General features: G+C 42.9%; 1 protein-coding gene across 1 annotated transcript; it reads left to right on the top strand.

The window, feature by feature from the left end:
* Positions 1-454: 454 nt before the first annotated feature.
* Positions 455-4870, top strand: LOC124029895 (epsin-3-like; the record flags this gene model as incomplete). The annotated part of the gene is made up of 4 exons (XM_046341450.1): positions 455-613; positions 3360-3443; positions 3609-3722; positions 4725-4870. Coding segments are annotated over 4 exons (503 nt in total), but the record flags the coding sequence as incomplete, so codon positions are not given.
* Positions 4871-15637: the final 10767 nt, after the last annotated feature.

Raw genomic sequence — 15637 nt, forward strand, 5'->3', positions numbered from 1 at the left:
GTCTGTAAACAATTGCTGGAAAAATGACTTGTGTCATGCACAAAGTAGATGTCCTAACCGACTTGCCAAAACTATAGTTTGTTAACAAGAAATGTGTGGAGTGATTGAAAAACACATTTTAACGACTCCAACATAAGTGTATGTAAACCTTCGACGTCAACTGTCAATATTGTAAAGCTTCTTTGGGTCTGAGAAAAGAGCCATCATCAATCATTCTTATATATTGTAGTTTATAATTTTTCTTGGGCTGGGATTCAAACCGATCGTGCTTTGTTGGTGATTTTAAAGGGAATGTTTCGGAGACCTCATTCACGCTGAATGCTGCGTATGTCGGCTCAATCGGAAATGACTTTTTAAATGGCGCATCGCTGACAAAATGAGATCGGATTGAATCCCGGCCCGAAATATTTTTTTTTCCGAACTAAATATGTATTCATATTATTATTATATTAAGGTCCGCGAGGCGACCTCCAACGACCCGTGGGGCCCCCCCTCCTCTCTGATGTCAGAGATCGCTGACCTGACCTTCAACGTGGTGGCGTTCACTGAGGTCATGGGTATGATCTGGAAACGGCTCAACGACAGCGGGAAGAACTGGAGACACGTCTACAAGGTCAACGTTCACCTGGAAACTAAATGTTTTCTCTATGATATTTACTAACATACAACATTCACCTGGAAACTAAATGTTTTCTCTATCATATTTACTGACATACAATTGTTAGTTTTCCTTTCATTCTTTAAATATCCTGTTCCTATTTTTATCATCATATTCTGTCTGTATTGTTTAACCCTTGTCTTTCTATCTACTGTTAGATGTGTGTGGTGTCTGTATTGTTTAACCCTAGTCTTTCTATCTACTGTTAGATGTCTGTCTGTATTGTTTAACCCCTTGTCTTTCTATCTACTGTTAGATGTGTGTGGTGTCTGTCTGTATTGTTTAACCCTTGTCTTTCTATCTACTGTTAGATGTGTGTGGTGTCTGTTTTGTTTAACCCTTGTCTTTCTATCTACTGTTAGATGTGTGTGGTGTCTGTCTGTATTGTTTAACCCTAGTCTTTCTATCTACTGTTAGATGTGTGTGGTGTCTGTCTGTATTGTTTAACCCTTTGTCTTTCTATCTACTGTTAGATGTGTGTGGTGTCTGTTTTGTTTAACCCTTGTCTTTCTATCTACTGTTAGATGTGTGTGGTGTCTGTCTGTATTGTTTAACCCTTGTCTTTCTATCTACTGTTAGATGTGTGTGGTGTCTGTCTGTATTGTTTAACCCTTGTCTTTCTATCTACTGTTAGATGTGTGTGGTGTCTGTATTGTTTAACCTAGTCTTTCTATCTACTGTTTAGATGTCTGTCTGTATTGTTTAACCCTTGTCTTTCTATCTACTGTTAGATGTGTGTGGTGTCTGTCTGTATTGTTTAACCCTTGTCTTTCTATCTGTTAGATGTGTGTGGTGTCTGTATTGTTTAACCCTTGTCTTTCTATCTACTGTTAGATGTGTGTGGTGTCTGTCTGTATTGTTTAACCCTAGTCTTTCTATCTACTGTTAGATGTGTGTGGTGTCTGTCTGTATTGTTTAACCCTTGTCTTTCTATCTACTGTTAGATGTGTGTGGTGTCTGTATTGTTTAACCCTTGTCTTTCTATCTACTGTTAGATGTGTGTGGTGTCTGTCTGTATTGTTTAACCCTTGTCTTTCTATCTACTGTTAGATGTGTGTGTGGTGTCTGTATTGTTTAACCCTTGTCTTTCTATCTACTGTTAGATGTGTGTGGTGTCTGTATTGTTTAACCCTTGTCTTTCTATCTACTGTTAGATGTCTTGTGGTGTCTGTCTGTATTGTTTTAGCATGTCTTTCTATCTACTGTTAGATGTGTGTTTATCTGTATTGTTTTTAACCCTTGTCTTTCTATCTACTGTTAGATGTGTGTGGTGTCTGTCTGTATTGTTTAACCCTTGTCTTTCTATCTACTGTTAGATGTGTGTCTGTCTATTGTTTAACCCTTGTCTTTCTATCTACTGTTAGATGTGTGTGGTGTCTGTCTGTATTGTTTAACCCTTGTCTTTCTATCTACTGTTAGATGTGTGTGGTGTCTGTTTTGTTTAACCCTTGTCTTTCTATCTACTGTTAGATGTGTGTGGTGTCTGTCTGTATTGTTTAACCCTAGTCTTTCTATCTACTGTTAGATGTGTGTGGTGTCTGTCTGTATTGTTTAACCCTTGTCTTTCTATCTACTGTTAGATGTGTGTGGTGTCTGTTTTGTTTAACCCTTGTCTTTCTATCTACTGTTAGATGTGTGTGGTGTCTGTCTGTATTGTTTAACCCTTGTCTTTCTATCTACTGTTAGATGTGTGTGGTGTCTGTATTGTTTAACCCTAGTCTTTCTATCTACTGTTAGATGTGTGTGGTGTCTGTCTGTATTGTTTAACCCTTGTCTTTCTATCTACTGTTAGATGTGTGTGGTGTCTGTCTGTATTGTTTAACCCTTGTCTTTCTATCTACTGTTAGATGTGTGTGGTGTCTGTTTTGTTTAACCCTTGTCTTTCTATCTACTGTTAGATGTGTGTGGTGTCTGTCTGTATTGTTTAACCCTTGTCTTTCTATCTACTGTTAGATGTGTGTGGTGTCTGTATTGTTTAACCCTTGTCTTTCTATCTACTGTTAGATGTGTGTGGTGTCTGTCTGTATTGTTTAACCCTTGTCTTTCTATCTACTGTTAGATGTGTGTGGTGTCTGTCTGTATTGTTTAACCCTAGTCTTTCTATCTACTGTTAGATGTGTGTGGTGTCTGTCTGTATTGTTTAACCCTTGTCTTTCTATCTACTGTTAGATGTGTGTGGTGTCTGTCTGTATTGTTTAACCCTTGTCTTTCTATCTACTGTTAGATGTGTGTGGTATCTGTCTGTATTGTTTAACCCTAGTCTTTCTATCTACTGTTAGATGTGTGTGGTGTCTGTCTGTATTGTTTAACCCTTGTCTTTCTATCTACTGTTAGATGTGTGTGGTGTCTGTCTGTATTGTTTAACCCTTGTCTTTCTATCTACTGTTAGATGTGTGTGGTGTCTGTCTGTATTGTTTAACCCTAGTCTTTCTATCTACTGTTAGATGTGTGTGGTGTCTGTCTGTATTGTTTAACCCTTGTCTTTCTATCTACTGTTAGATGTGTGTGGTGTCTGTTTTGTTTAACCCTTGTCTTTCTATCTACTGTTAGATGTGTGTGGTGTCTGTTTTGAAGTGTGTTTTGTGTAAGTGAAGTGTATTGTTATTTTATTGCTAGGCCCTGACTCTACTGTTAGATGTGTGTGGTGTCTGTTTTGAAGTGTGTTTTGTGTAAGTGAAGTGTATTGTTATTTTATTGCTAGGCCCTGACTCTACTGGACTACCTGATCAAAACGGGCTCGGAACGTGTGGCGCAGCAGTGCAGGGAGAACGCCTACACCATACAGGTTAGGTTGACGGTTCGAATCCCGAGCCTGTCGGGATAAATGTCTGAGTGAGTGCACTGAGCTGGCTTCTGAATGGTTTCTTTCTCAGGGGTAGAAACCAAAAAAATATCTGCAGAAAAAGTATAATAAAGTATATTTCCTTCTCCTCCTCCTCCTCCTATGTAGACCCTACGGGACTTCCAGTTCACAGACAGGGATGGCAGGGACCAGGGGGTGAATGTTAGGGAGAAGGCCAAGCAGCTGGTGGCCCTGATGAGGGATGAGGAGAGGCTGAAACAGGTATGACATGGTACCTGTATTCTGTTGGTTTGGTTTTGTACAGTATGTGTGTCTGCTTCTGTTTTCCCAGACACATTATGTCTGGTCCTGGACACCAGATACATTATGTCTGGTCCTGGACACCAGATACATTATGTCTGGTCCTGGACACCAGATACATTATGTCTGGTCCTGGACACCAGATACATTATGTCTGGTCCTGGACACCAGATACATTATGTCTGGTCCTGGACACCAGATACATTATGTCTGGTCCTGGACACCAGATACATTATGTCTGGTCCTGGACACCAGATACGTATGTCTGGTCCTGGACACCAAATAGCTATGTGGTCCTGGACACCAGATACATTATGTCTGGTCCTGGACACCAGATACATTATGTCTGGTCCTGGACACCAGATACATTATGTCTGGTCCTGGACACCAGATACATTATGTCTGGTCCTGGACATCAGATACATTATGTCTGGTCCTGGACACCAGATACATTATGTCTGGTCCTGGACACCAGATACATTATGTCTGGTCCTGGACACCAGATACATTATGTCTGGTCCTGGACTTCTGTTAGACACCAGATACATTATGTCTGGTCCTGGACATCAGATACATTACATCAGATACATTATGTCTGGTCCTGGACATCAGATACATTATGTCTGGTCTGGCCATTAGTACATTATGTCTGGTCCTGGACACCAGATACATTATGTCTGGTCCTGGACACCAGATACATTATGTCTGGTCCTGGACACCAGATACATTATGTCTGGTCCTGGACACCAGATACATTATGTCTGGTCCTGGACACCAGATACATTATGTCTGGTCCTGGACACCAGATACATTATGTCTGGTCCTAGACATCTCCATTGATCTGGCATGGTCCCAGGTCTGGCGTAATCTGTGTCCAGGAAACCGTCCCGGTATTGTCCCCTCACGATGATGAATAAAATCCCTATCTACATTCTGTAAATACCTAGCTATCTATTTGTCTAGGAGAGGACCCTGGCTGAAGATAAGGAGAGGATGGCTAGACACGCTTCAGAGGTCAAGGGATGGGCTCTAGTTCTCTACCTCCACCCTACCGAGCCTTGGTACCAACCAGCCAGCATGACTGCTCTCTACGGGGATGACTTCAGCCGGTCAGGAGTCCCATTCCTCTTTCCAATTGTGAGTAGTACCATGCAACTGGGCATATGCAAACACACACACACACACACACACACACACACACACACACACACACACACACACACACACACACACACACACACACACACACACACACACACACACACACACACACACACACACACACACACACACACACACACACACACACACACACACACACACACACACACACACACACACACACACACACACACACACATGCAATCGTGTTATTGAAGCAGAAGCTGTTCTGAGGTCAGGCAGGTTGTGGCTCGATAAGTTTAGTCGGGTCAGGGACAATGTTGTTCATTTCAGCGAACCCTAATCCCTTTCGTAACGTAGTAACCTAGTTCTCTAAAGCTTTACTACTCGGTCTGACGGAGTTGCGATGTCGTTTTTCGTCACAAAACAGGCGGTTCCTTGTAAATACTCTCTGGCATTCGACATACTTTTTTAACTTCCTTAAAATTGGAGACGCGCCATATCATTCTCTCCTCAGCCGGAGGCGGTGTTGTAACTTGGTTCCTACATCTGACATCTATACAGTATATAGGCTATTCATCAAAGTAGCTTATTTGCATTGATAACCAAAATATTATCTCAGCAACTGTTCTGTTATGCAGGTGAATGAGGACCCAAAAGCGACTTGGCGAAAACAGAGTCTTTAATCCAGTTTAAGGAAATAGCAATACTCCTAGACAAATCGGAGCGGTAAATAAAGCATAAAAACAATTCCACTCGTAATGACGAGGACAGACTGAGACTCGATAATAAACTGCAGGTTGCCTCGGGAAGGCACTTGACCGTAGCAGACTCAGACACCTGCTCACCACGCAGCATCTGAGGGAAACACGACACGACAGGGCGATACAAAGACACAGCACGGTGAACAATATACAAGGATCCGACAGGGCAGAAACGGAAAACAAGGGAGAATAGGGACTCTAATCAGGGGAAAAGATAGGGAACAGGTGTGGGAAGACTAAATGATTGATTAGGGAATAGGAACAGCTGGGGGAGCAGGAACGAAAACGACAGAGAGAAGAGAGAGAGGGAGGAGAGAGAAAAAAGGGGAACGAACCAAAAAGACCAGCAGGGGAAAACGAACAGAAGGAAAAGCAAATGACAAGACAATATAAGACAAAACATGACAGTACCCCCCCCTCACCGAGCGCCTCCTGGCGCACCGAGGAGGAATCCTGGCGGCAACGGAGGAAATCATCAATAAGTGAACGGTCCAGCACGTCCCGAGACGGAACCCAACTCCCTCTCCTCAGGACCGTAACCCTCCCAATCCACTAAGTATTGGTGACCCCGTCCCCGAGAACGCATGTCCATGATCCTACGTACCTTGTAAATAGGTGCACTCTCGACAAGGACGGGGAGGGGGGGGAGGGAAGACGAACGGGGGTGCGAAGAAAGGGCTTGACACAGGAGACATGGAAGACAGGATGGACGCGACGAAGATGTCGCGGAAGAAGCAGTCGCACAGCGACAGGATTGACGACCTGGAGGACACGGAACGGACCAATGAACCGTGGAGTCAACTTACGAGAAGCTGTCAAGAGAGGAAGGTTGGAGTGGAAAGCCACACTCTCTGGCCGCAACAATACCTTGGACTCTTAATCCTACGTTTATTGGCGGCTCTCACAGTCTGTGCCCTGTAACGGCAAAGTGCAGACCTCACCCTCCTCCAGGTGCGCTCACAACGTTGGACAAACGCTTGAGCGGAGGGAACGCTGGACTCGGCAAGCTGGGATGAGAACAGAGGAGGCTGGTAACCCAGACTACTCTGAAACGGGAGATAACCCGGTAGCAGACGAGCAAAGCTGAAGTTGTGAGCGTATTCTGCCCAGGGGGAGCTGTTCTGCCCAAGACGCAGGGTTTCTGAAAGAAAGGCTGCGTAGTATGCGACCAATTGTCTGATTGGCCTCTCTGCTTGACCGTTAGACTGGGGATGAAACCCGGAAGAGAGACTGACGGACGCACCAATCAACGACAGAACTCCCCTCCAAAACTGTGACGTGAATTGCGGACCTCTGTCTGAAACGGCGTCCTAACGGGAGGCCATGAATTCTGAACACATTCTCGATGATGATTTGTGCCGTCTCCTTAGCGGAAGGAAGTTTAGCGAGAGGAATGACGTAAGCAACCCGAGCTCTCTCTCTAGAGTATGTGTTGGGTTGGAGAGAGAACACAATATCACACTGGGTGAGAAAGGAGCGGCACTCCTTGGGCTGCCCGGAGTAGCAAGGTGGGTTATTAACCCTAGGTTCCGGAGGCTCGGCAGACCAGGAAGTAACAGGTGGCACGAGACGAAGACTCTGGAACTGTCCAGAGAGGTCGGAAACCTGAGCGGCCAGGTTCTCCATGGCATGACGAGCAGCAGACAATTCCTGCTCGTGTCTGCCGAGCATGGCTCCTTGGATCTCGACGGCAGTGTTACGAGCGTCTGTAGTCGCTGGGTCCATTCTTGGTCGGATCCTTCTGTTATGCACGTGAATGAGGACCCAAAAGCGACTTGGCTAAAACAGAGTCTTTAATCCAGTTTAAGGAAAATAGCAATACTCCTAGACAAATCGGAGCGGTAAATAAAGCATAAAAACAATATCACTCGTAATCACCAGAACTGACTGGGAGACTGATATAACTGCAGGTTGCCTCGGGAAGGCACTGACCGAGCAGACTTTCAGACACCTGCTCACCACGCAGCATCTGAGGGAAACATTGACACGACAGGGCGATACAAAAGACACAGCACGGTGAACAATACAAAGGATCCGACAGGGCAGAAACGGAAAACAAGGGGAGAAATAGGGACTCTAATCAGGGGAAAAGATAGGGAACAGGTGTGGGAAGACTAAATGATTGATTAGGGGAATAGGAACAGCTGGGAGCAGGAACGGAACGACAGAGAGAAGAGAGAGAGGGAGGGAGAGAGAAAAAGGGGAACGAACCTAAAAAGACCAGCAGGGGGAAAACGAACAGAAGGAAAAGCAAAATGACAAGACAATATAAGACAAAACATGACATGTTCAAACAGTAAACCAACAGAGTCCACCCTAAAAGGTATTTTGTTTAGAAGTAATAACTAGTGGTTACAGGGTTTGTTGAAATGGTACAACCAGCTGTAGCCAACTAACAAGGCAAGTGTTTTTTTCTTTGTGACCAAAACATGATGACGTTCTATTTTTAACTGTGTCCAGACTTTTGACTGGTACTGTATATTTAAGCAATAAGGCCTGAGGAGCTGTGTTATATGGCCAATATTGTGTTCTTAGGCACGACACAACGTGGAGTGACTGGATACAGCCTTTAGTCGTGGTATATTGGCCATATATCACAAACCCTGAGGTGCCTTATTGCTATTATCAACTGGTTATCAACGTGATTAGAGCAGTAAAAATAAATGTTTTGTCATACCCGTGGATACGGTCTGATATACCACGCCTTTCAGCCAATCAGCATTCACCCAGTTTATATATATATATATATATATATATATATATATATATATATATATATATATATATATATATTCTCTCAACCAGCTTCACCTGGAATGTTTTTCCAACTCTTGATATATATCTATATAGATATATAGATATATATCAAGACTGTTGGAAAACATTCCAGGTGAAGCTGGTTTTTATATATATATATATATATATATATATATATATATATATATATATATATTCTTCAAAGTTACCTGGAATGTTTTTCCAACTCTTGATATATATCTATATAGATATATAGATATATATCAAGACTGTTGGAAAAACATTCCAGGTGAAGCTGGTTGAGAGAATGCCAAGAGTGTGCAAAGCTGTCATCAAGGAAAAGGGTGGCTACGTTGAATAATACATATTTAAAATATATTTTGATTTGTTTAACACTGTTTTGGTTAATACACGATTCCATATGTGTTATTTTCATAGTTGCAATGTCTTCACTGTTATTCTACAATGTAGAAAATAGTAAATTTAAAGAAAAACCCTTGAATGAATAGGTGTGTCCTAACTTTGGACTGGTACTCTATATACATGGTGTGTATAGACAGTATATAAATAGAAAATGTGAGTACAGCAGTAGTTATAAAGGATGAGCCTTGACTAGAATACAGTATATAGACATGAAGTAGGTAAACCAGTATGTAAACACGATTAAAGTGGCCAGTGTTCCATGACTATGTACATAGGACAGCAGTCTCTAAGGTGCAGGGTAGAGTACCGGGTGGTAGCCGGATAGTGACAGTGTCTGAGTTCAGGGTAGAGTACCGGGTGGAAGCCGGATAGTGACAGTGTCTGAGTTCAGGGTAGAGTACCGGGTGGTAGCCGGATAGTGACAGTGTCTGAGTTCAGGGTAGAGTACCGGGTGGTAGCTGGATAGTGACAGTGTCTGAGTTCAGGGTAGAGTACCGGGTGGTAGCCGGATAGTGACAGTGTGAGTTCAGGTTAGAGTACCGGTTGGTAGCTGGATAGTGACAGTGTCTGAGTTCAGGGTAGAGTACCGGGTGGAAGCCGGATAGTGACAGTGTCTGAGTTCAGGGTAGAGTACCGGGTGGTAGCCGGATAGTGACAGTGTCTGAGTTCAGGGTAGAGTACCGGGTGAGTAGCTGGATAGTGACAGTGTCTGAGTTCAGGGTAGAGTACCGGGTGGTACCGGATAGTGACAGTGTGAGTTCAGGTTAGGACCCGGTTGGTAGCTGGATAGTGACAGTGTCTGAGTTCAGGGTAGACCCGGGTGGAACGGATAGTGACAGTGTCTGAGTTCAGGGTAGAGTACCGGGTGGTAGCCGGATAGTGACAGTGTCTGAGTTCAGGGTAGAGTACCGGGTGGTAGCCGGATAGTGACAGTGTCTGAGTTCAGGGTAGAGTACCGGGTGGTAGCTGGATAGTGACAGTGTCTGAGTTCAGGGTAGAGTACCGGGTGGTAGCTGGATAGTGACAGTGTCTGAGTTCAGGGCAGAGTACCGGTGGTAGCCGGATAGTGACAGTGTGAGTTCAGGTTAGAGTACCGGTTGGTAGCTGGATAGTGACAGTGTCTGAGTTCAGGTAGAGTACCTGGAAGCCGGATAGTGACAGTGTCTGAGTTCAGGCAGATACCGGGTAGGTAGCCGGGTGACAGTGTCTGAGTTGGACCCGGGTGGTAGCCGGATAGTGACTGACAGTGTCTGAGTTCAGGGTAGATTATGTAATGAAAGCATAAAGGCTGGAATGCCTGAAACATTGATAAGATTAGCCATTCTGTTCTTCAGTGAGAATCCATGTTGAGAGATTTGGTCTGGCTCAGCACTGACAGCTAGTCAGTAAGTTGGCTAACGAACTCTCCATGTTAGTGTTATCCCACAGGAAACAACCAGTGGGGGAAAAAGGACCCAATTGTCATATTTGAGTAAAAGTAAAGATACCTTAATAGAAAATGACTCAAGTAAAAGTGAAAGTCACCCAGTAAAATACTACTTTAGTAAGTCTAAAAGTGTTTGGTTTTAAATATACCTAAGTATCAAAAGTAAAGGTATGAATCATTTCAAATTCCTTATATTAAATAAACCAGACAGCACCATTTAAAAATGTAATTACTTAAAAAAAAACATTCATGATGGCAAGGGGCACACTCCAAGTTTCAGACATATTTTTACAAATGAAACATTTGTGTTTAGTGAGATCCACCAGAGGTAGAGATGACCAGGGATGTTCTCTGTTTAGAGAGTCTCCAGATCAGAGGCAGTAGGGATGACCAGGGATGTTCTCTGTTTAGTGAGTCCGCCAGATCAGAGGCAGTAGGGATGACCAGGGATGTTCTCTGTTAGTGAGTCCGCCAGATCCAGAGGCAGTAGGGATGACCAGGGATGTTCTCTGTTTAGTGAGTCCACCAGATCAGAGGCAGTAGGGATGACCAGGGATGTTCTCTGTTTAGTGAGTCCACAGAGGCAGTAGGGATGACCATGATGTTACACTATGTATTACTAGTAAAACAACAACACAGAGGATGGTTACACTATGTATTACTAGTAAACAACAACACAGAGGATGGTTACACTATGTATTACTAGTAAACAACAACACAGAGGATGGTTACATCTATGTATTACTAGTAAACAACAACACAGAGGATGGTTACACTATGTATTACTAGTAAACAACAACACAGAGGATGGTTACACTATGCATTACTAGTAAACAACAACACAGAGGATGGTTACACTATGTATTACTAGTAAACAACAACACAGAGGATGGTTACACTATGTATTACTAGTAAACAACAACACAGAGGATGGTTACACTATGTATTACTAGTAAACAACAACACAGAGGATGGTTACACTATGTATTACTAGTAAACAACAACACAGAGGATGGTTACACTATGTATTCCTAGTAAACAACAACATGGAGGATGATTACACTATGTATTCCTAGTAAACAACAACACAGAGGATGATTACTATGTATTACTAGTAAACAACAACACAGAGGATGGTTACACTATGTACTAGTAAACAACAACACAGAGGATGATTACACTATGTATTACTAGTAAACAACAACATGGAGGATGGTTACACTATGTATTACTAGTAAAAACAACATGGAGGATGGTTACACTATGTATTCCTAGCAAACAACAACACAGAGGATGGTTACACTATGCATTACTAGTAAACAACAACATGGAGGATGGTTACACTATGTATTACTAGTAAACAACAACATATGGAGGATGGTTACACTATGTATTACTAGTAAACAACAACACAGAGGATGGTTACACTATGTATTACTAGTAAACAACAACATGGAGGATGATTACACTATGTATTGCTAGTAAACAACAACACACACTATGTATTACTAGTAAACAACAACAACATAGAGGATGGTTACACTATGTATTACTAGTACACAACAACACAGAGGATGGTTACACTATGTATTACTAGTAAACAACAACACAGAGGATGGTTACACTATTACTAGTAAACAACAACACAGAGGATGGTTACACTATTACTAGTACACAACAACACAGAGGATGGTTACACTATGTATTACTAGTAAACAACAACACAGAGGATGATTACACTATGTATTACTAGTAAACAACAACACAGAGGATGGTTACACTATTACTAGTACAACAACACAGAGGATGGTTACACTATTACTAGTAAACAACAACACAGAGGATGATTACACTATGTACTACTAGTAAACAACAACACAGAGGATGGTTACACTATGTATTACTAGTAAACAACAACACAGAGGATGGTTACACTATGTATTACTAGTAAACAACAACACAGAGGATGATTACACTATGTATTACTAGTAAAAACAACAACACAGAGGATGGTTACACTATTACTAGTAAACAACAACACAGAGGATGGTTACACTATTACTAGTAAACAACAACACAGAGGATGATTACACTATGTACTACTAGTAAACAACAACACAGAGGATGGTTACACTATGTATTACTAGTAAACAACAACATGGAGGATGGTTACACTATGTATTACTAGTAAACAACAACACAGAGGATGGTTACACTATGTATTACTAGTAAACAACAACACAGAGGATGGTTACACTATTACTAGTAAACAACAACAACACAGAGGATGGTTACACTATGTATTACTAGTAAACAACAACACAGAGGATGGTTACACTATTACTAGTAAACAACAACAACATAGAGGATGGTTACACTATGTATTACTAGTAAACAACAACATGGAAGATGGTTAACTATATTACTAGTAAACAACAACATGGAGGATGGTTACACTATGTATTACATATATATAGTAAATTCTTCCAACAACATGGAGGATGGTTACATACTATGTCATATATTAGTCATATATATATATATCCCAGTAAATGGCAGTCATATACATATCCCATATATCCCAGTCATATAGATGTCCTTTGGCAGTCTATGGCAGTCATATACATATCAGGCAGTCATATTTGCATTTTTTTCCCCATCCAGATTGATTCCCAGCTTTTATGTTATTAGTAAATGCACCCGAAGTTGGACATTGATTGAGATATTGTCTTGAAAAAAATCTGATCTTATTTGGGAGTATTTCTCCCAGTAGAGGAAACATCTCTGTCTCTACCTCCTGTCGTGCAGTGACCACTAACCTCTTCCTTCTTCCTCAAGGGGATTTGGGCTGGAATGTTTTGGCTCTTCGTGTTCTTATCTTGTGACCATGACATACAGTAGGTATTCTAGAACACAGGTGGCATGTACACTCAGTAAGAACTCTTATCTTATCAACGTGTCAGTCAGTTTGTGTGTGTCTGTGTGTCTGTGTGTCTGTTTCTGTGTGTCGTGTGTCTGTGTTTCTGTGTGTCTGTGTGTCTGTGTTTCTGTGTGTCGTGTGTGTCTGTGTGTCTGGTGGTGTGTCTGTGTCTGTGTGTGTCTGTGTGTCTGTGTGTTTCTGTGTGTCTGTTCTGTGTCTGTGTCTGTGTCTGTCCTCTGTGTGTCTGTGTCTGTCTGTGTGTCGGTGTCTGTGTGTGCACCTGTGTGTCTGTGTGTCTGTGTGTCTGTGTCTGTGTGTCTGTGTCTGTGTGTCTGTGTGTGTCTGTGTTTCTGTGTGTCGGTGTTTGTGTCGTGTCTGTGTGTCTGTGTCTGTGTCTGTCTGTGTGTTTCTGTGTGTCTGTCTGTGTCTGTGTCCGTGTCTGTGTGTCGGTGTCTGTGTGTCTGTGTGTCTGTGTGTGTCTGTGTGTGTCTGTGTTTCTGTGTTTCTGTGTGTCATCAGAAAGGGACTAAAAGTTCAGTTACTTGGGTCTCCAGAGATACAGATAAAGTGTTCCATCAGCCGTATCTGGATTCAATGTAGAGATGGCTGGTTGTGTACACAGAAATAGAGTCTATAGAACAGACATTCCCATTCATGTTAATGATGGCATAATAGATTGTGCTTCTATAGTTGTATACCCGTGATCATTGTCCCTCACAGGCCCTATTCAAGTAGGTGCCATTGTCCTGTTGGTCCATGTAACAGGCAGCTGGACCTGGACAAGTCTCAATGAATAACTCTGCCCCAAATGGTACCCTGTTCCATAAGGGCCCTGGTCAATAGTAGTGCACTATATAGGGAATAGGGCTCTGGTCACTAGTAGTGGACTATATAGGGAATATGGTCCTGGTCTAAAGTAGTGCACTATATAGGGAATAGGGTGCCATTGGCCATAGGGCTCTGGTCAAAAGTAGTGCGCTATATAGAGAATAGGGTGCCATAGGGCTCTGGTCAAAAGTAGTGCACTATATGGTGCCATTTGGGAAGCAGTCCATGTCTCTGTCTATTGTATCATCCTGGTTATTCCCCGTTCCTACATAAATTGTTTGTTAGTTTTGGTTACTCTATCCGTGTGTGTGTGTGTGTGTGTGTGTGTGTGTGTGTGTGTGTGTGTGTGTGTGTGTGTGTGTGTGTGTGTGTGTGTGTGTGTGTGTGTGTGTGTGTGTGTGTGTGTGTGTGTGTGTGTGTGTGTGTGTGTGTGTGTGTGTGTGTGTGTGTGAGGAGAGAGAAGCTCTCTATAGCTGAATTCCTAACATTCTCCTGTTCTCTTTCACTCCAGCTGAACAGCAAACACAAAGAATGGGACACACACTCTCTCTACCTTTTCCCCTGTCTCATCATGGATCTCTGTATACATGGCTGTGCTGTGGTAGTCACGTTTAGCTAGCTGGGACTGGGCATCATGTATTATACATGGCTGTGGTAGCCACGTTTAGCTAGCTGTGGTAGTCACGTTTAGCTAGCTGGGACTGTGCATCATGTATTATACATGGCTGTGGTAGTCCACGTTTAGCTAGCTGGGACTGGGCATCATGTATTATACATGGCTGTGGTAGCCACGTTTAGCTAGCTGGGACTGGGCATCATGTATTATACATGGCTGTGGTAGCCACGTTTAGCTAGCTGGGACTGGGCATCATGTATTATACATGCTGTGCTGTGGTAACCACGTTTAGCTAGCTGGGACTGGGCATCATGTATTATACATGCTGTGCTGTGGTAACCACGTTTAGCTAGCTGGGACTGGGCATCATGTATTATACATGGCTGTGCTGTGGTAGCCACGTTTAGCTAGCTGGGACTGGGCATCATGTATTATACATGGCTGTGCTGTGGTAACCACGTTTAGCTAGCTGGGACTGGGCATCATGTATTATACATGGCTGTGCTGTGGTAGCCACGTTTAGCTAGCTGGGACTGGGCATCATGTATTATACATGGCTGTGCTGTGGTAGCCACGTTTAGCTAGCTGGGACTGGGCATCATGTATTATACATGGCTGTGGTAGCCACGTTTAGCTAGCTGGGACTGGGCATCATGTATTATACATGGCTGTGCTGTGGTAGCCACGTTTAGCTAGCTGGGACTGGGCATCATGTATTATACATGGCTGTGCTGTGGTAGTCACGTTTAGCTAGCTGGGACTGGGCATCATGTATTATACATGGCTGTGGTAGCCACGTTTAGCTAGCTGGGACTGGGCATCATGTATTATACAGGCTGTGCTGTGGTAGCCACGTTTAGCTAGCTGGGACTGGGCATCATGTATTATACATGGCTGTGGTAGCCACGTTTAGCTAGCTGGGACTGGGCATCATGTATTATACATGGCTGTGGTAGCCACGTTTAGCTAGCTGGGACTGGGCATCATGTATTATACATGGCTGTGCTGTGGTAGCCACGT

Source organism: Oncorhynchus gorbuscha, unplaced genomic scaffold (genome assembly GCF_021184085.1).
Source record: "Oncorhynchus gorbuscha isolate QuinsamMale2020 ecotype Even-year unplaced genomic scaffold, OgorEven_v1.0 Un_scaffold_8087, whole genome shotgun sequence".
NCBI lineage: Eukaryota > Metazoa > Chordata > Actinopteri > Salmoniformes > Salmonidae > Oncorhynchus > Oncorhynchus gorbuscha.